This window comes from Odocoileus virginianus, chromosome 5 (assembly GCF_023699985.2).
Source record: "Odocoileus virginianus isolate 20LAN1187 ecotype Illinois chromosome 5, Ovbor_1.2, whole genome shotgun sequence".
Taxonomy (NCBI): domain Eukaryota; kingdom Metazoa; phylum Chordata; class Mammalia; order Artiodactyla; family Cervidae; genus Odocoileus; species Odocoileus virginianus.
The window spans coordinates 92,071,286-92,090,532 of record NC_069678.1 but is presented as its reverse complement, the minus strand read 5'-3'; the positions used below and the strand labels follow the sequence as shown (position 1 = coordinate 92,090,532).

Genomic DNA, 19,247 nt, shown 5'->3' with positions numbered 1-19,247 from the left:
AGTGTTGAAGCTACTTCCTTGGAAATTCTGATTGCAAATACTGGCAGGCCTCTTTATGAGCCATCTGTTCATCCAGGGTCAGTTCTCTCAGCCCCACTCTCCCTCAACTCCAGGTTCCTCTTCCCAGGCCGCCCCTGTGGCCCCAGCAGGCTTCACAGCCCCGACTGTAGTGCCCATTCCCCACTGCAGGAGCAGATACAGACAGTTCCCATCTCCCGTCACTGCCAGGACTTTCTGCTCTGGAAAACGAACCCTTTGAGTTACTGCAGACCGTCTACAGAGCAGGCACCCCCGGCTCCACCACACACTAGCACACATCTTCAGTGCCCATGTGCTGGGGGACGGGTAACAGAGGAAGGAGGCCTGAAACCATCCTGATCAGCTTCTAGGAATTGACCTGAAATTGACAAAGTTGGACCAACACAATCTCCAGGTTCTCTGATTCTCTCCCAGGGACATATGTGGGATCATGGGACCTTTATGGAAGCCCAGAGAAATAAGGAGAACGTTATATCAGCAGAGGGAGCTCACATCGCCCTTATCATGGCCCCTACCTGATCACAAGCAATTACCAGGAATATTATCTGTCATACTGAGGCTGACGCTTTCAAACCCCAGGTGATCCCAGTTCTCTCTGAACATTTGAAAGAGGCAGTTTCCAAGGACTCTAGTTACTGTGAGCATATTTTCTGGGATGAAGGAAAGGATGCTTGAAACTGCACTTGTCCTGGAAAACTTGGGGTTAAATATTTATGGGGAATGCAAGGGTTCAGCCACGAAGAGGGAAAACTGGACATGCCTCACGTGTGAACAGGGCATTGCGGTCGAGGTGGGAGGGGAGTGAAAAAGCAGCTGCCTGTTTAAAAATACAGCTAGCAAGTGAAGTATGTGACCTATATGAAGAAGAAAACCACAAAGCTGTTATATTTAGAAAAATGAAAGTAGATGAACAAAAGAGTGACACATCATGTTTCAGGATGGGAAGGCTGTGTAGTATAAAAATGCCTATTTTCCTGAAGTTAATTTATAGTTTAATAGGAGCACACATACAAAATCCCAATAGGATTTTTTTACTATGACAAAATGATTCTAAAATTAATCTTGAACAGCAAACAGATGAGAATAACAATGAATATTCTGAAAGAGAAAATAATTAACGGAGGAAGGAGTAGTTTCCAGCTCTGCCAGATATTAGAACATATTATAAAACAACAATTAAAATTATTCAATACCAGTGCTAAGATAGAAATGAGCAGCAGAACAAAGCGGTGAGTCAAGAAACAGACTTAACTACATCCGAGGATTCAGAATATGATAGAATAATTCATTTGCCTCAAATCAAAAGGGAAATGAATTACTTAATAAATTGTGTTGGAAAACTGTGTAATAGTTTGGACAATATCATACATTCATCTAAATAAACTCCAGATGGATTAACAAATTATATTTTAAAAAAATCAAATTACTGACAAATAACCAAAAATAGAACAGACTGTTTTTTCAGATCGGTGGCAGAATGATAACTTTGTCAGCTTTGAAAAGAAATCACAAATATGGAGAGATTTGTCTGCATAAATATGTAAAACAACTGTACAATGCAAACTAGCAGAACAGAAAGAAAAAAGAAAGCTGGAGATTGGGGAAAATATGTATATAAAATAGAAAGAGCCTTCAAATTGAAAAGGAAAACTCCAACACGACACTCTCATAGCCACATGTCAGGACAGACAGCTGTTACCCAGGGGTTGCAAATAGCAAATGCTCCAAGTCCCTGCGGGGCAGGGCTGGACCCCGGCCAGCTGGAGAAAGGCCAGGACCAGAGTTCTGTAATGGAAATCCTGACACCTCTTGCTCCAACAGGGACACACTTCCAGTCATGCATACCCAGCAGTCTCTCTCTAGATCCTACTCCCAGGGACCCTACCTCCCTTCTCTCACTCACTCACTTTGGGAACAGCCAACCCCTCTCGGAACCACTACACACCAAGAACTTAGAGACGGAGCATGTGCGTGTGCACACTTGTGCATATGTGTGTCAATGAGTCCAATGAACATCCTCCTTTTGCAGAGCCCCAGACCCCCTGGCTTCTCTCAGAACCCAGTACTGCCATTAGAGCAGCTTTCTTCCCAGCAGGGCCCCCACTCCGTCCTCCCATCTTTGAGGCCCAACTGTTCTAAGAGCATTGATGAAAGTCTATGCTCTATGAACAGAAGGGCTGTTGCTCCCCTGTTACACACCTCCTGTGATGCCTGCCACATCTCTGGACCTCAATGAACATGTGTCAAATAAAAGATGAACCTTCATGGGGCAGTTTCTGAATGCATCTGATTCACCAATCCTTTCTAGATGAAAAAGTAAACTTTGAACCACAAGAGCCCACTTTAATTTACATAATTATGTCTATCTTCATGTGAAAGTGAGCTCTTTGAGGTCAAGGGCTGTGCCCAATTCATCTCTAGATTCACAGCACTTATCATAACATTTGGCACTTCATGGAAGTTGACAAGGGTGTGCTGGAGTGATGCATTCAATTTATACCTATTAAATTAGCAATTTTTAAAAGGCCACACAAATACTTGAGGTTTGGTGGTGCTGGTAAAGGTTACAAGAGATACATGTGACCTATATGAAGAAAATGATAAAGCTGTTAATATTTAGAAAAATGGAAGCAGATGAACACAGAAATCTATGCCATATTTCTGGATGGGAAGGACATGTGTTATATGAATCTTGGTCTTAACCTTCAAGATTTTGTTACTGACATTATGACCTGGCAGAACATTTTGGGGGAATGATACAAGTATTTTTAAATGTTCCTACTCTGGCCCAACAACATCATTTCTGGAAATTTACCTCAAGGACAAAATTCAAGAAAAGATATAAAAAGGTCATATGCTTGAGGATGGGGTTCCGGGTGGCTCAGCTGGTAAAGAATCTGTCTGCTAATGCAGGAGACGCAAAAGATGCAGGTTCGATCTCTGGATCAGGAAGATCCCCTGGAGAATGAATGGCATCTCACTCCTGTGTTCTTGCCCGGAAAATCCCATGACAGAGAAGCCTGGTGGGTTATAGTCCATGAGCTCACAGAGTCAGACATGACTGAGCACACATGAGCATGCAGGCTTGAGGATGTTAAAAGCTTATATAAAAATAATTGAGCTATATTGCATTTCCCCCAGAGGATAACTGGCTACGTCATGGTCCACTCGCTAGACAGAATATTCCATAGATTTTAAGACTGGTAAAGTACAAAAGACATCTGGTAACATGACAAGATATGCAATATAACATGAAATTCAAAAGACAGAATGCAAGATGATATGTTCACTTTGATTAAAACCATGAACTTCAAAAGACAGAATGCAAGATGGGTATGTTCACTTTGATTAAAACCATATGAAATATGTGTGTGCATAGGTAAGAATCAGAAAGGAATGGCCAAATTTGAAATTGGCTTTGGTTGAAGGACGTGAAATTAGGAATATCTTATTTATTTAAACTTCTAAAACACTAGAGTATATCAAAAGCCTGTGCTGAGTAGAGGTCCTTGGACTCCAGATACTCCTTGAAAGAGTTACAGTACATTGTATGGACATGGCACTAAGATCTCTCCCTCTCAGTCTGAGCAGGACCATCCCTAGAGGTCCCCCAGTTTAGAATTTTACCAGGATTAGCCACAGCTACTCATGCAGCTGACTTGGTACATAGTAGGTGCTCAATCATCAAAATGGATGGATAAATGGATGGTAAGTAGAAGGAATGAGAAAAAGTAAAGATGAAAAAAATGCCTTCAACAAAGGTATATTGCAACCTGAATACTCTTTGGAAGGACTGATGCTGAAGCTCTAATACTTTGGCCACCTGATGCGAACAGCTGAGTCATTGGAAAAGGCCCTGATGCTGGGAAAGATCGAGGGCAGGAGGAGAAGAGGGTGACAGAGGATGAGACGACAGGATGGCATCATTGACTCAATGGACATGAACTCGGGCAAACTCTGGGAAATGGTGAGGGACAGGGAAGCCTGGCAAGCTGCAGTCCATGGTGTCACGAGGAGTCGCACACAACTTGGTGACTGAACAACAAGTGCAAATACCAGTGTAGTCCCAACAAGGGTCATGGATCTAGAACTCATGAATTTGTTTCATTCTTGTCAGTTTCTGTTACTTCGTGGGAGTAGCTCAGACCACTGTTTGTTTCTCAGTCTGGACTAATGTTGTCCTCCTAAGCTCTCGATGCCCTTACTGGCCTCTTGAATTCTGGAAATCTGGGGCAATAGAGAGAGTGTACATTTGGAACAGAAGCCAACTGTCAGTTAACTGTTCAAATTCCAACCCATCATCTAAGGTTCTATAACCTCTGAGCCTAGTTGAGCTTTGTTATCCTCTGTAAAATAAGAGAATAAATATTCCATGATGCTTCAGGGAAGAGTCCTATCTTCCCAGTGACAAAACATGTAAGACATACTGGCATCTTCCTTTGCCCCATGCTTCCTCACTGTCACAATTCTATAGTTTCTAATCACGATCTAACTTAAAACGCAAATACACAGATTTCATCGTATTTAGAATCTGACAAGCTTATCCTATACTGGTGGCTCTCCATTCTGGGTGACTTTTTCCCGCTGAGGATACAGGCAATGTCTGGAGACGTATTTGATTGTCACAGCTAGTAGTGGAAGGGTTGGGGGGTGGTGTGCTTCTGGCTTTTAGTGGGACAGGAGGGATGCAGCTAAAACATCCTAAAATGCACAAGACCACCTCCCACTAAAGAATTATCTGGCCCCAAAGGTCAGTAGTGCTGAGGCTGAGAATCCCAGTGACCCGAGGACTCAGTCCATTCCTCTGACCAGAAAGAAATCTGAGTGTGTGTGTGTGTGTGTGTGTGTGTGTGTGTGTCCAGAGTGTGGAGAGGGAGTGCTTGAGGGGCGTAACTCAGCGGGGAAAGGTCGGGAGGGTGCTATGAGAGGACCACATCTTGCAGCATCCCTGCATGGAGCACCCTCCTTTATCTCCCAACCCTCCAGCCCGTATCCTCTGTGACACTTTCCCTGAGCCCGAGGACCCACGTCTCCCTTCCCTGGTCTCTCAAGGACCGTTTGCTGGTTTGTAACTCATACTGCATGCATCCCTGTGTATTCTCATTTCACACCTATGCCATATACATTAGGAACCGAGCAATTAGGATTCATGCCTTCTCATGGTGGTTTACAAAATGGCCAAGGGAAGCTGGCATCTGTGAGGTCTTGGCATTTCTGTGGTGAAGGCTGTTTTGAAACTTCTTCTGCAAGTGGCTGCTAATGGACCGATAATTGGTTTCCTGGCTTCCTTATGAAGTGTGAAGTGTTCTGCTAGCCTGTCAACAAAGCATCAAGTGTTGTGCAAACCACCATGGGTTATTTGTACCTTCCTTCTATTGTATCTCTTGTTGTGGAGAAAGAAGGGGACAGGGTTATATGGGAGAGGCTCCCATATGGTGCTTTTGTAAGGATGCCAGTGAAACAGGCAGAGTTTCTGGGAAGGTGAAGGGTGTTTGAAACCTGGGGGGCGCTTTCTCCCCAGGACCCCAGGTTGAGCACCAGTTCTCCAGGTAGAGCCTGGCACAGGTAGACATGCAGTATGAATACTGCTGAATGGATGGGAAGTACCATTGCTGCCACCTGCTTTGGAGCAGCGATCCCTGGAGATGTGAATCGGCCAAGGAGGACGAGAGAGGGAGAGAAAAGACGGTGGTTTGATCCTTTCTTTCAGAATGCTTCTCACGGTGAGGACCATCATCTTCTTTAAAATCGAGATGGAAAAAAAAGACCATCTACTAAGCATCAACTACTGTGAAGACAGCTCACAAGCCAATAAAATGATTCCAAAGTCCCTGCTTGCTACAGAAAATGTTTTGGAACATGAAGGCAAGAGTGTACTTGTGTCGTCTCGGCAGGGCCATTCCAGAGTAAGGAACTGTTTTGAAGAAAATGTTTCAAGAGAAGAACAATGCACTGCTGTGAAGTTCTCTGGACAAATGTTCAAAGAAATCTGGGCCTTCAAAACACCCCCCAACTTCAAGTCCTCTTCTACACCCTCAGAAGGAAAGAACGACATTGTTTGCTAAATATTGTGTTAATATTTATCGTGACTAATGTTGAAACTTAGGGCACTTAAGCTGACATTTGCTAGAGGTGCTTTTCTATGTACATTTATGACCATATTATAAAACACAGAGACTGGCTGGACTATTATATATTGTTATAAATGCTTACAGATATTGTCCTTTTTTTCTACGGATCACACACTATTATAGGATCACACATCTATTATAGGATCACACACTATAATAAATATTTGATCTGGGGTCAGGAGAAGAATGCCACATTTTAACTTTATCCCTCGAAGAATGAGCTCTGTATAAATGACCCACTTTAGAAAGTGGTTTTCAAGTGTTCATGATGGAAAATGTGAGGACTGTCCATGTCATAGTTGTCTTTTTCTGTAAATATGATCACAGAGGCTTAGAATTGGGGAGTGCAACCCCATCAGAGATCAGCAAAGCAAACTTCAGAGAGAAGCTGCCCTAGCCGGAGCCAGGAAACTGAGCCAAGACTAAGACACAGGTCTCCAGATGCCGAATCCCTAATTCTCTCAGCGCACCCAGATCTTCTTAGTACCATCTTTCACCATGAGTTAGACCGGGAGTTCCCCGAAGGCAAAGCCTGAGACCCAGGGATGCATCAGATTAGGGGCTGGGGACTCAGTAGAGGGGGAGCTGACAGATGGCACCCACTTGCGACCTTGCTCGTGGTGCAAAAGCCTGGGGCCAGCATGTCCTCTCTGGCCTGCTCCATCGGAGCCAGCATCCCTGAGACTCCAGCCATGTCTGTTACACCGACATGATCAGGAATACCTGAGTGATGGCAGTACCTTGGGGATATCACCCCCATCTCTCAGAATCATCTGGAAGAAGAAGTGCCATCCTCTCCCCCTCCCCCCATCCCCAGCGTGCCTGCTTCCCGGTTCTCATCAATAAGCCTCAGGCTTCTCCTCCTTGTTTTAAACCACAGAGAGCACCGCCCCGGTACCCGCCAGGACGCCTCTGCCCTCTGCTTCTTCTCAGCTGATTGTAAGAAGTGCTCAACATCCTGTCAGCTTTCCTCCTGGAACCAGAGGGCCTGCTGAGCAGCACTGACTGAAGTTTTCAGAGAGATTTCCTGAAACTACTTCTAAGAGCCAAAAGGTCAAATAAATTCCTGGAGGGCTTGAGTGACAGACAGCACCCCCCCCCCCCCCCCCCCCCCGAAGGCAGCATTCCGCTACCTGCATTTCTCAGTTTGTGGAGCAGGGAGCTTTATCCTGGTTGTAAATCACCGGCTGGCTCTGAGGCACACTTCACTCCTGCCAGCTCTCTGCACGAGACGTCTGACCCTTTCCAGTTCTCCCTGCCTTGTTTCTCCCAGATGGATTTCAGAGATGGCGCCCCCACGCTACCGGGGACTCCTGCAGTCCAGACCTTTTGCCTTCTGAGGTCCTGACTCTGACCTGCTCTGCAGGGCTGCACTCAACCTGCCCATTCTGCCCTAGGCTCATCTCTGAACCTGCCCAGCCCTGCTCCCTGCTAACCTCCCCTGCCCCCTGCCCCCCACCCCCAGCTCCCAGGGTGCATGTTGTTAGGCTCTATGTTCTAACCACATCAGGCCAGAGATCCGTGACTGATTTCACGCAACATATTTTTCGATAATTTGATTTGCTTAACGTGCATCTAAGAGCGATTTGATCTTTAAAAACCTCTGCAAGAATCTTTACATAAAACTCACAAGTCATCAAAAATGCTTCGCCAACTACACAAAGTGATTTTTTGGTTGTGTGAGAAGTAGTCAGTGTGGTATGAGCCGGCTCAGCCACTCCCGAGCAAGCTCTCCATCATCACAGACACTCCTTACAGTCTCCCAGTCTACTCCCCTCCCCGCCGCGAGGGGCCAGCATTCTCCACGAGGCAGCACCTGAGAAACCCACTGAGCAGGGAGAAGAGAAGCCGGCCCTTCCCTGGGGGAAGCAGATTGGAAGAGATGGAGGGTGGTGGGGGTGAGCGTTGGGAGAAAAAGAGATGACAGCCCAGAGAGGGGGAGCCTTTGATGTCTGGACAAAGACCAAGCCTGCTCCTTTACACACTGCCCCTTCACGCTAGCTGATTTCCCTGGGAGCCAGGACTTACTTAAAGTATTATTTGCGCCGGAAAGCAAAGTCAGACCATCCCAGAGGAGGGAAGAAAAGAATCCTTGTTGTCCCCAGAGAACAGAGCACTCAACTCCAACCCTTTCTCCCAAAGATCAACAATTCAAAGACAGCTGGATCCCAACCCCTCCCTACATCTGATGCAAGAGGAAGCAATTGGATGAAACCCGTGTGTCCCAGCATGGCCACGGTATCCCGCAGTACCCCCAGGCTGGCAGAGCGTCTAGAGTCTTACGAACTTTGCCAGCATCTCCCACCCTGGCTCGACTGTGTGGCCTCACCAACAACCAGAAGGGTGAGGACACGTCTGTGTTTGACAGTGCTTCCGGGGAGAGGAAGGCGGTGTCGAAGGAGCCCCAAGCGTCAAGAGCAGGCACGCTCAGTGCTACACCATCCATGTCACTGCCAGAAATGAGGACTCAGCCAGAGACGTTTCAAGAAAGAGAAGAAACCAACCAGAGTGAAACTGTGGTTTACGACCCTACGAGGTTCCCAAGGACGGGGCCCCCAGATAAGCTAGGACAGGGGTCCCCAGCTTCTCAGTCGAAGCGACCCCCCTCCCCGCTCACTTACACACACAGCCTGGCTTCTTAGCCGACCACTGGTTATTCTTTTGGCACGTGATTGCCTTCTGCCCCACCAGCTCAAAGGCAGGCTGGCACTCAAACTGGAGGGTGTCCCCGTGGCGGAACCGGGAGCCTTCCCGCCGGCCGTAGGCAGGTACGCCGGGATCTCCACAGCTGCCCTGCTCGATCTCTGTAAGAGAGGAGAGGAGAAAACAGACACACGTGGTGACTCCACACTGCCCGAAGCCAGGGGCGCCAGGCTGCACCTCCGCCAGGAGGGCTGGGCTCGGACAGACCCCGTGGGCTTTTGATGAGAAGCCCTGCAAGGTCCTGTTTAAAACAGCATCCTGGGAGGAACGGGTCCTCCAGCTCTGGGACTCCACACCCATAAGGAACACTCCAGGTGCTCAGCTGTTTTCATTCAGGGAAGGTGGGTCTAGGTTCTCTGTGAGATACCCATCCTAGGAATTCACAGGTTCACAGGGTTTGGAGGCTTCTTCACTGACTGGACTCTGCATTCAGATTATGCCTGTTCCCTGGTAGATTTCAGGCTCAGTCCCTTCCTGAGCAGTGGAGGTAAGAACAAGATGGGAGGGAGGCTGCCTTTGCTGCCTGCCTTTCCCCACTCAGAGATGATGTGAGAATCAATATCCACTGCCTTCTGACCTGGAAGCACTTTCACGAAGATATATTTTTAATTCTGTTTGAGATGGGAGCAGGTAAAATGAAAAACAAAGGGCTCATGTATGCTTTCAAAGTTCATGGGATCCAACAGGGGTGAGTCACACAGCGAGCGGGTTCCCCCAGACAGCTCTGGAGGTCTGGACTCAGGGGCGTGACGGGTGGACGGCCTGGTGGGAGAGTCAGACAGGACTGAGACACTCCAGGGAAGTCCTCTGTCCTGGCCACGGCCCTGGAGTTTCCTCCGGAGTTGCCCCCCGCAGAGCTTGGTGCTGTGAGAGATGAGGAGCAGGAGCGGAGGAGGGGAGGGGGTCGGGAGGAGGAGCTCGGTTCCCCGGGAGGAAGGCGCCCTGCAGGAAGGACTCCGAGTCATGAATGAAGTGACAGATGGTGAGGTGAGGACAGCGGGAGTCCTGTGATTCAGCGGGCTGGACTGGTGGGAGTTTGTGGACACCTTCCCGGGACTGTCAGGCCACAGCGACCCTGCCTTTTCCGTGGGCGCTGTTATGGGCTGTCGGAGCCACGGTCCCCAAAGTTGCTGTGCGTGGCCCTGGCAGGGGTGATTCTGCAAAGAACTCTCTCACCACAGCTGCGGGGTCCTGGGTTCGGGTCAGGCGAGCCCCAGGCGCTGCTGGCTTATCTGGACAGTGACGGTGAATACTGTCACCTTCGTGGTCCCCTCCCCCAAGCCAGGGCCTCCAGCCCGCTGCTGAGAGCAGGCAGAACGAGGTGTTCTTTGGCTGGGATTGCGTGAGTATGTGTGTATGTGTGAGAGAGAGAGTGTGTGTGTGTGTGTGTGTAGAGAGAGTCAGAGTGTGTGTGTATGAGAAAGACAGAGAGGCAGTGTGTATGAGAGAGAGAAAGTCATTGTGTGTGAGAGAGAGAGAGAGATCTAAGTCAAACAGCTCTTGCTGTCCTTGGTTTCGGGGAAAAGAGGGTCTGTGTGAGCAGGAACGAGGCCTGAGGACTCCAGTGCGGGTCAGCTCACGCGCCTCTCCTCTCAGGCGTGCCCTTGATGGCTCGCTCTACACACGCCTGAAGGCGCAAGTCAATCCCCTTCTGAAGCCAGCTCTTCTCCTACCGGGGCCGGGGGAGGGCACCAGGGAGGCAGTCCCGGGAAGGTGGCCCCTCTGCTCCAGGTCCCGGAGCCCCAGGAGACCTGAAGAAACGGAAGCAGGGGCCCCGAGATGAGTCAGCCTGGAGAAGTGAGCGGCAAGGCCCCCTCCCTCCTGCGGTGTCCCCAGGCATGCTCTCTCAGGGACCCCGGGGCCTTGGCGAAGACTTCCACTGCGGACCGGCTGAGCGCTGCAGGAAGTCACACACGTGTGACAGAGCTGTGTCACACCCCCGTGTGAAGGCAGAGCTGGAACTCACTGTCTGGGAGGGGACCCAGGTGTAAGGTGTCCTGGGGAGGCCCAGGGATGCTGCAGAAGAGGCAAATGTGGGTCTACCGGCCTGAGCCCCAGACTGCACCTGCTAGTCCCGGGGGTGTGGCCAGCTTGAGAGCAGCAGCATCCGGAGGGGGAGGAAGGAAGTCACTCTGCTCTCTCCACTGGGAAGGCCTGGCCCTGTCCACACCCATTCCATTCCTCCTGCTGTCAGGATGACCAGAAGCACAGAATGAGCACCTACTACGTGCCAGTCTCTGTGCCAGACACTTGAGACCTGGACGTGGGCTCTGGTCTCAAAGACTAAACAGTCTAGGCCAGGAAGCTAGTATTCACGGCACAAGGTGCTCACAACTCACACTTGGAAGGTGGGGCTGGAGACGGAGTGTGGGCAGTGAGGCACTAACCTTGGGTGCAAAATTTTAGGGAGCACCAGAAACTCAGCCTTAGTGCAGTGTCTTGTTTTTTAGAAAATGAAAATTGATGCCTGTCAATCAAATCCAACAGGAAGAAAGACACTAGAACTTAATAAAAGACCAGATCTGACTCAGCACTTGATGACTCACCTTGCTTGCCTCATCCTAGTCTTGGGCATCAGAGTCATTACTTAGATTTTTTTTAAATGTTGGATATTTTGCATTCGTCTTGGTTTTTAAAAATAAGAACATTAAAATATTGGGCTGGCCAAAAATTTATTTGGGCTTTTCCATCAGAGGTCATGGAAAAACCTGCATGAATTTTTGGCCAGCCGAATATTATTTGTTACTGAGTTCTTGGGTTCCCATGCCTCTCTCGTCTCAGCCCAGTCTCAGCCCAGGCATCAGGGAAGACTTCTTGGAGGAGGTGATGTCTAAGCTGAGGCCTGAAGTCTGTGCGGGAGCCAATAGGTAAAAAGAACAAGTAGGATTCATTGCAGTAATATTCGAAACAGCCAAGACCTAGAAACAACCTACATGTCCCCTGATGGATGAACAGATAAAGAAAATGTGGCATATATGTACACTGGGATATTTTTAGCCACAAAGAAGGAAATTCTGCCAATTGTGATGTGGATGAACCTTGTGGGCGTTAAGCTAAGTGAAATAAGTCAGAGAAAGACAAATGCCAGATGATCTCACTTATAAGTGGAATCTAAAAAGAAAAAAAATGAACTCACAGAAACAGAGTAGAATGGTGGTTGTGGGTGTGGGGGGGTGGAAGTGTGGGAGTGGGGGAACGGGTACAGGTGTTTGAAAGACACAAAATTCCAAATATAAGATGAGTAAGTCAGGGTAGGTGCTGCATAGCATGGTGATTCTGGCTAATGACACTGTGGTTGTATTCTTGTAAGTTACTAAGAGAGTAGATCTTAAAAGTCTTCAACACACACACACACGTTGTAAGGTGATGCGTGATGGGTGTATTAACTAACCTTCCTGTAGTAATCATTTCACAATATATGCACATATTTAATCAACACGTTGTTCACCTCAAATTGACACAATGTTATGTGTTAATTACATCTCAATAAAGTTGGGAAAAAGAGAAAGGCATTAGTGGGAGGGAGAGGAGAGGAAGGACCCTTCCTGTGCTGGAGGAGCCGGTGCAGAGTCACAGAGGTCAGACTGTCGGCAGGACTGCAAGACTGGCAGTGATGGTAACTCATCACTGTGACCACAACGAATTAGTAGTTCTAGAACTAACTACTCTATGTGCTGGCGGCCGCTCTGAGCATTTTACCTACGGCTGACTCCTTTCATCCTTACAGTGCCACGGTGAGCTAGGTACTACCATTCCCACTTTAGAGGTGAGGAAACTGAGGCACAGAGAGGTCTTGTAATTACCCAGGGTTATATAGCCTGTAATTAGAGAAGGAAATGGCAACCCACTCCAGTATTCTTGCCTGGAGAATCCCAGGGACGGGGGAGCCTGGTGGGCTGCCGTCTATGGGATCGCACAGAGTCGGACACGACTGAAGCGACTTAGCAGCAGCATATAGCCTGGAAATGGTGGATCTAAGGTCCAAACCCAGTTTGTATGGTTCCAGGGCTCTTCACCGCCACGCCACATTGCCTTTCTATAAGCACGAGTACTTTCCACAAGGTGATGAGACATGAGACCAGAAGAGGCAGGCAAGGCCAACGCACAAAAGGGCCTGTGCGACCTGCTGATGAGACTGGACTTGAGTGCAGACAATGGCAGAGGGTGGGGACTCGGGAAAGGGTTTCATTTCACTAGGCATCTCAATGTGGATTTTAACGTGGAAGGTGATCCACAAAGAGGAGATGACTCATGAAGAAAGCACTTCTTCAAAGTGAACGAATAGCGAGAAGTCAGGTGGCAACTTACGAGGACTGTGGGCTTGAGGGGGCAGTTGAACAGGGTTTTTAAGGTTAAATAAACTAGACTATAGTTACATGATGGGGAGGGGGAGAGAGGGAGAGACAGAGATGGAGAATATGACTGAAAGAGAGACACTGAATGGTCAGCTGAAATGGACAGTAACAGCGTGAGGTTCTGGAGAAGGCAGGGGGCCTGGGACCAGGGCGTGCTGGGGGCTTGCCTTAGAGATCAGGAGGCTCCCCTTCCCTCGTGACGGGGGGAGGGCAGAGGTGACCACAGCGACCTTTCAGGAAGGACAGCAGGAGGCTGAAGGAGCTCTCGTGATGACACAGGCTCTACACTGCAAGCGGGGGAGGAGGATGGGTCATGATGTTTGCTGCAGGCGGGGGACCACTCGTGGGGAAAAGGAGGCAGCGTCGAGCAGAATGTCTGCCACAGTCCCCTGCAGAAGAGGAATCGTGGCTGGACACACGGCCATGGACCCTGGGTCCACGGACGGGGTCAGCTAGTCTTCAGGGACACCCGTGAGCCGGGCTGTGTGGCTTGTCCCAGAGTCCTCATATACTGGTTCACGTGCACGTGGAGAAAAGGAAGGGCAGTGGGCAGGGAGGTGAGGCTACTGATCGAAGAACAGCTGACGGGTGAGGCTAGGGGCCAAGGCTGGTGGTGGAAGGAAGTGAACAGAGTGGGAGGGGAGGGGATGGGGAATGGAGAAGCCGAGAGAAGGATGGGAACGGAGTAGAGGGAGGAGTGGGTGGAGGAGCAGAAGGCACACGGGGCCTCAAAGCAGGATGAGTGGAATCCAGGCTTCACAGGTGCAGAGAGCAAGGTCCTCACCCACAGGAGGTAAGGAGGCTGAGAAATGGAAAAGCAAGGTGGTGGTGAGACTCAGGATGGAGAGGAAGGAGGCTGGCGACCTGGATGAGGAGGGAGTGAACAGGAGAGGTGGAGACAGCCCGAGTCAAAGCAGAAGGGTGTGCACGTAGGTGGAAGGCACTGGAGAGCAAACCCACGAGCCCACCTCTTAAGGGTCAAGTTCACGGGGTCTGCGGACAGGAGCTGCCCGCTCTGGAGAGGGCTCCTAGGAATGGTGACCTCGGGGGGAGTCAGGTTTAAGGGTGCATTTGCTGAAGAGGTCCAAGACATTGAAGAGAGGGAGGTGCAGACTACAGAATCAGGATTGGGTGGGGAGAGAGGAAGAACAGAGAGGGTGGTTCAAGAGTGCCTTTCGGAAGACTGGGGGGCTGCGGGCTGGCTTCTGGCCCTCAGACACCCGATGTCTTGATCTAGACCTTCCCTCCAAACCTAGGGTCGACTCCTGCTGAAAACAGCCAGAAACCAAGTCTCTGTTGCCCTCCTGCCAGAAAAGGCACGAGAACCTGACTCTCCTAGCTGATGCCAACCAAATCTGAGGTCAGAGCCCAGAACTGGATCCCTAAGTCAAATTCTGACTTGGAGAAGATCATGCATGCAGCTTCCTGTTATCTGGCTTAATAGAATTCCATTTTATAAATGTGTATCTGTCTCCCTCCCTCCTTCTGCCGACCAGAAGTGAGCTGGTGAACACCAGATGCGAGCTTCAAAGACCCTCAGAATTCAATCTCCACCTGCGTATTTGCTTTCCCCTTCTCTGCTGTTTCATCCCTATCGTCTGTGATCAACCGTACCATCTTCTCCCCAGGTTTTCCCATTTCTAATACCAAATGGGAATCCTCTTTCATGACAACATCTGTAGAAAAGGAGCTGCGTCTTGTGTCTCTATAAATTCACTACTTGATGAGCTCCAAGAAGGGAGCGCCACGTGGAGGGAGGGGGGTGGTGAGTGTGAGCTAGGATTCACTGCCTTTCCAATGGGGTGGGACGTCATTCGCTCCTCCATTGATTCCCTGTCCCCTTGGCCTGGGTTACAGCGTCCTCTCCTCTCTGATGTCCCAGGGCCCACTGCTCACGTGACAGACTTCAGCCTAAGACATCGCCTCCTCCGAGCTCTTGCCCTAACCAGGCTTCCGAGATGTTTCCCTTTTCTGTTGCTGTCTTGGCACTATGGTCTTTTCCTTTGTGCACTGATTTGTAAGTATCTCTTTCTTCATTTCAGTAGTTACTTTTCCAGACACTGCACGTGTAGCAGTGAAAGAAATGAGCAAAACTCCTCACCTTCCTGGAGCCTCCTGTCTGTGGGGCGTCAGAACAAGCGGATTCACGTCACAGTCCCTCGGTGCCCCCCGGCCGCCAGGTGGCCTCCTCATTTCTCCCCCCCCCGCCACCCCCTGGAACGTAAGCCCTGCAGAGGCGGGCATGGGTTATGCATTGTTGATCACTTAGCACAGCGCCTGGAGCACAGAGAGCACGCTGCTCCGTGTGGGAGCACAGCTGATGTGTGCTGCACGGGAACTGTGCCAGACGCCATGCTCAGCACTAACGATGCAGAACTGCCCGACCCGCGGCCCCCTGCCCCTGCCCACTCACAGTCAGGTGGGGCTAGAGACAGTTACAGTGTACACTGGGATGCACCTTATCACACCAGCCCTGCAGGTAGCTCCGATCTCAGGCTGGGGCTGGGAGAAGCGGAAAGGCAGACAAGGGAATCAACCCTTGCTGACCACCTCCTGGTGGTTCCTCTTTGCACCATCTGCTCTCCACCCCATCCCTTGTTGCCTCAGCCCACTTTTCTTAATTTCTCACCTGGGGCGTGTCATCAAGCAAAAACTGTTCCCCGGCCCCTCCCCTGGACTCCGTACTCTGCAAATCAGTGTGAGATCGCTACAAACAAGCAAACATTAGTGTGCCCTCCTCACTGATTCTTCCATGGCTTCCCATAATCCACAGATGAAAACCCTACTCCTTGGCATGGCAGGACCTTTGCCTACCGCCTGCCACCCTGGCTTCATCTTTGTCCATCTTCGACCTTGAGATGTAAATACTATAAAAAGGAACCACCTGCAGGGAGGTAAAATAACGCCAGGATGACAAGTGAGGGCTCCGAAGTCAGAGAGTCCTGGGTCTGTATCCTGGCCCTGACACCAAGGAGCAGACCTTGGGTACCTGTCCTATCCTCCCCGAGCCTTAGGTTTGTCATCTGTAATACGGAAATGGTAATAATAAGAGTCACTTTGCCGCATTGTTTTGAGGATTAAATGAGTGTATGTATATAAGACAACTGTCAAAACGTCCAGCACATGGCACGTGACCAGTAACCAGGAGGTGTCTCCTCAAGGTCATTACTGGCTGTTGCTGGCAGACTCCAGCTGGCTGTCACCAGGCTCTAAGTTGGTACCTGCTGTCCGCTCCTCCTTCATGAACAGCCCCTGCTTGTCCGTCAGACAAAGAATCTTCTTTCAGTGTCAGCTCAAGTGCTTCCCACTTGGGGATGTGCCCTTGAATCATCCAGGCAGACTTAGCTTGCTCTCTTGCTCTCTCTCTCTCTGTCACTCCCAACCCCCTTGGACAATTTATTTATTTCCTTATTTTGAAGAACAGAAATTCAAGGTGGCAGGAAGTGAGGATGAAAAGAGATGAGCCTGGAGAGATGGTCTGAGGAGACCATGAAGAGTCCAGATCAGCTCCTAAAAACCAGAAACCCCACCCCTTCTGCTCTTTGAATCTACAGAAGCAAGCACAGTGCCTTAGGCATCCTGAGGGCTCCAGACCCATTGTTCAACCAGCATAGGCTCCTGAGAGGTGACCAGGACACCTCTGGTGCTTTGGACGACCCCTGGGCACGCCTGGATCTCATGGATTTCCTTGGAACCACATCCTACTCCACTTTTCTACTGATGATGGGAAGGTCTCAAGCAGGCAAGAGGCAGCGGGCACCTGTATGTGTGTCTCTGGAAATCTGTGCACTGTTCTCTGCACACACTTTTCACGAATGGGATGGAGGTATGGGTGGATGTGGTGGGTGACATTCGTCCCTCCCGTCTCCTCCCTCCATCACACTGTTATAGGTGTGTTCACTGGCTGAAGGAGGTTGGGAAACAGGGGTGAATATGGTAAATACAGGTGAAGATAAACATAAAGAATATCCAGGTTGCCCCATACTATTTGTATCAGCCCCAAACTGGAGCTTGCCATCTGCAAAAACCCATATATTCAAAGAATATATTTCAATTGGCAGATTGTTTAGTTTAGTTGCTAAGTCATTTCTGACTCTTTGTGATCCCATGGACTGTAGCCCACCAGGCTCCTCTGTTTATGGGATTTCCCAGGGAAGAATACTGGAGCGGGTGGCCATTTCCTCCTCCAGGGGATCTTCCTGACCCAGGGATAGAACCCATGTCTCCTGCACTGGCAGGCAGATTCTTTACAGGGGAGCCACCAGGGAAGCCCCTGCTGGCAGATTACTTCCTGCCAAGTTTTAACTGGGCAACATCCTCTGCTGTTTACCACCCCTAGCAAACCTCTGGGTCCTGGGGACTGAGGAAGATTTAAGGGTGTCATGGAAACTCAGTGAGCATCTTGGGACCATGCCTGATGTCATTCCTTCTCGAAACTGGAAAGTCTGGGCCTTTGAACTTATGGGGATAAAGCAAGAAGAGGGAGAGGTCCTGAAAGTTACAGACCTGGGGCTGAAAATGGCCATGTGCTTGGCACTCTGGAAGGAGGAAAGGCGGGGTCCAGAAAGGAGCAGAGTCAAGGGGCTGGGCTGTCGCCCTCGGCCTCCTTTCGAGCTCAGCTCCAGTGCCATCTCTTGCAGGGGCCCCCCGATGCCCCCGCCAGCGTTCAGTTCTGGAGGAGGGGATGAAGCCATCACCTGCAGAGGGCTAGACTTGACCACCTTCTCCCTGCTTGCTCTCAGACTTTATTCTGTGGAGGTTTTAGTTTCAACCCTAGGCATGTGTCTGCTAAGTTAGCCTGTTCTCCCTTGGGGATGTCAGATCAACTCCTTTCCATCCTACAAGCAAGTTTTAGTTTCAGACACCAGCTCCTCCAGGGAGCCTTCCCTGATGCCCTCGAGTAATGTTAGTGGCCCCTCCTTGCTATGCCCCATTTCCTCTGACTCTAGTGAAGACAGACCGTGACTTGGGTGAAGGCATAAATTGTCTTGTTACCCTTGTATCTCCTTGCAGTCTGAACAGTGTCTGTAACATAATAGGGGCCTAGACGACGCTGAATGCACAGGTGACCTTATTTCCAACGTGAGTCCCCTGGACTATTTGGCATCCTTCCTACATGATTGCTACCGCCCTGATCCTCCTTTATCTCCAGGGTCAAGGTCCTAGCTCCTTCCACATCTGGGCCAGTCTCCTAGATTCCCCATGAGGCCGCCAGATTCCAGGCTCCAAGTCAGGAAGCAAGGAGACTCCCAGATTGATGCTAAAACTTGTTAGCAAGTTGTATGTAATTTTATAATGTTTCTGGTAAGTGCTAATTGCCTGTTCCTTAAATATTTCTTGTTCTGCTGGGAAGCAGAGCAATTGCAACTGTGAATGTGCTTCCTACAGCTGGCTGCCCTCATGGAGGGGGCCTAAGTTTCTGCGATTCGAGGATATGGATATTGACGGAATTGGAGGTCCCTCCCCAATTCCGACCTGGGATTGTGACAAACAGAACAAGAAGAATTTTTGGGAAACAAATACCTCAACTTTTTCCACCCAGGGGCTTGAACTTTTAATGGGAGGGGATGGTGATACTGCGGTACCACCTGCCTACCTGAAGGAAGCTTCCCTCTACCTCAACTGGGGCACAAGGGGTATTGATGCTGATGGGGTCAGGTATGCCTGGGAGAGGTTTCCGGCCTCAAATGCCCCATGCCACCTGCGGGAATATTTGTATCCCTGCCAACCTCCCATTCCTGAGCCAAGGTGTCCTGTCCTGTATGGAATTTCCTAAGAGTTGGGACAAAAGGAGGCTAAGATGGGGGTGGAGGTAATGCTGAAGCTCTGGGCCATGAGTGTAGGTTGGAGGGAGAGCTGCAGGACTATGGAGGCAGGGGAGGGGAGCAGGCTTTTAAGCTGAGTGTTTCCTAAATGCTAGGCCCTTTGCTGGTGGTGCAGTGGTAAAGAATCTGCCTGCCAACGCAGGAGGCGCAGGAGATGAGGGTTCGATCCCTGAGTCAGGAAGATCCCCTGGAGT

At 49.8% G+C, this 19,247-nt stretch overlaps 1 protein-coding gene across 5 annotated transcripts in view; it reads right to left on the bottom strand.

The window, feature by feature from the left end:
• The window catches only part of CSMD2 (CUB and Sushi multiple domains 2), a 697,019-nt gene that overhangs the window by 261,027 nt on the left and 416,745 nt on the right, over window positions 1-19,247 (bottom strand). For 4 of the 5 annotated variants that reach the window (XM_070468425.1, XM_070468426.1, XM_070468423.1 and 1 more), the window contains one exon: window positions 8,792-8,974. The exons of the other annotated variant lie outside the window; for it this stretch is intronic. In XM_070468425.1, coding sequence (XP_070324526.1) covers window positions 8,792-8,974 — 183 coding nt within the window. The remainder of the gene's footprint in view (window positions 1-8,791; window positions 8,975-19,247) is intronic. 5 annotated transcript variants of the gene reach the window in all.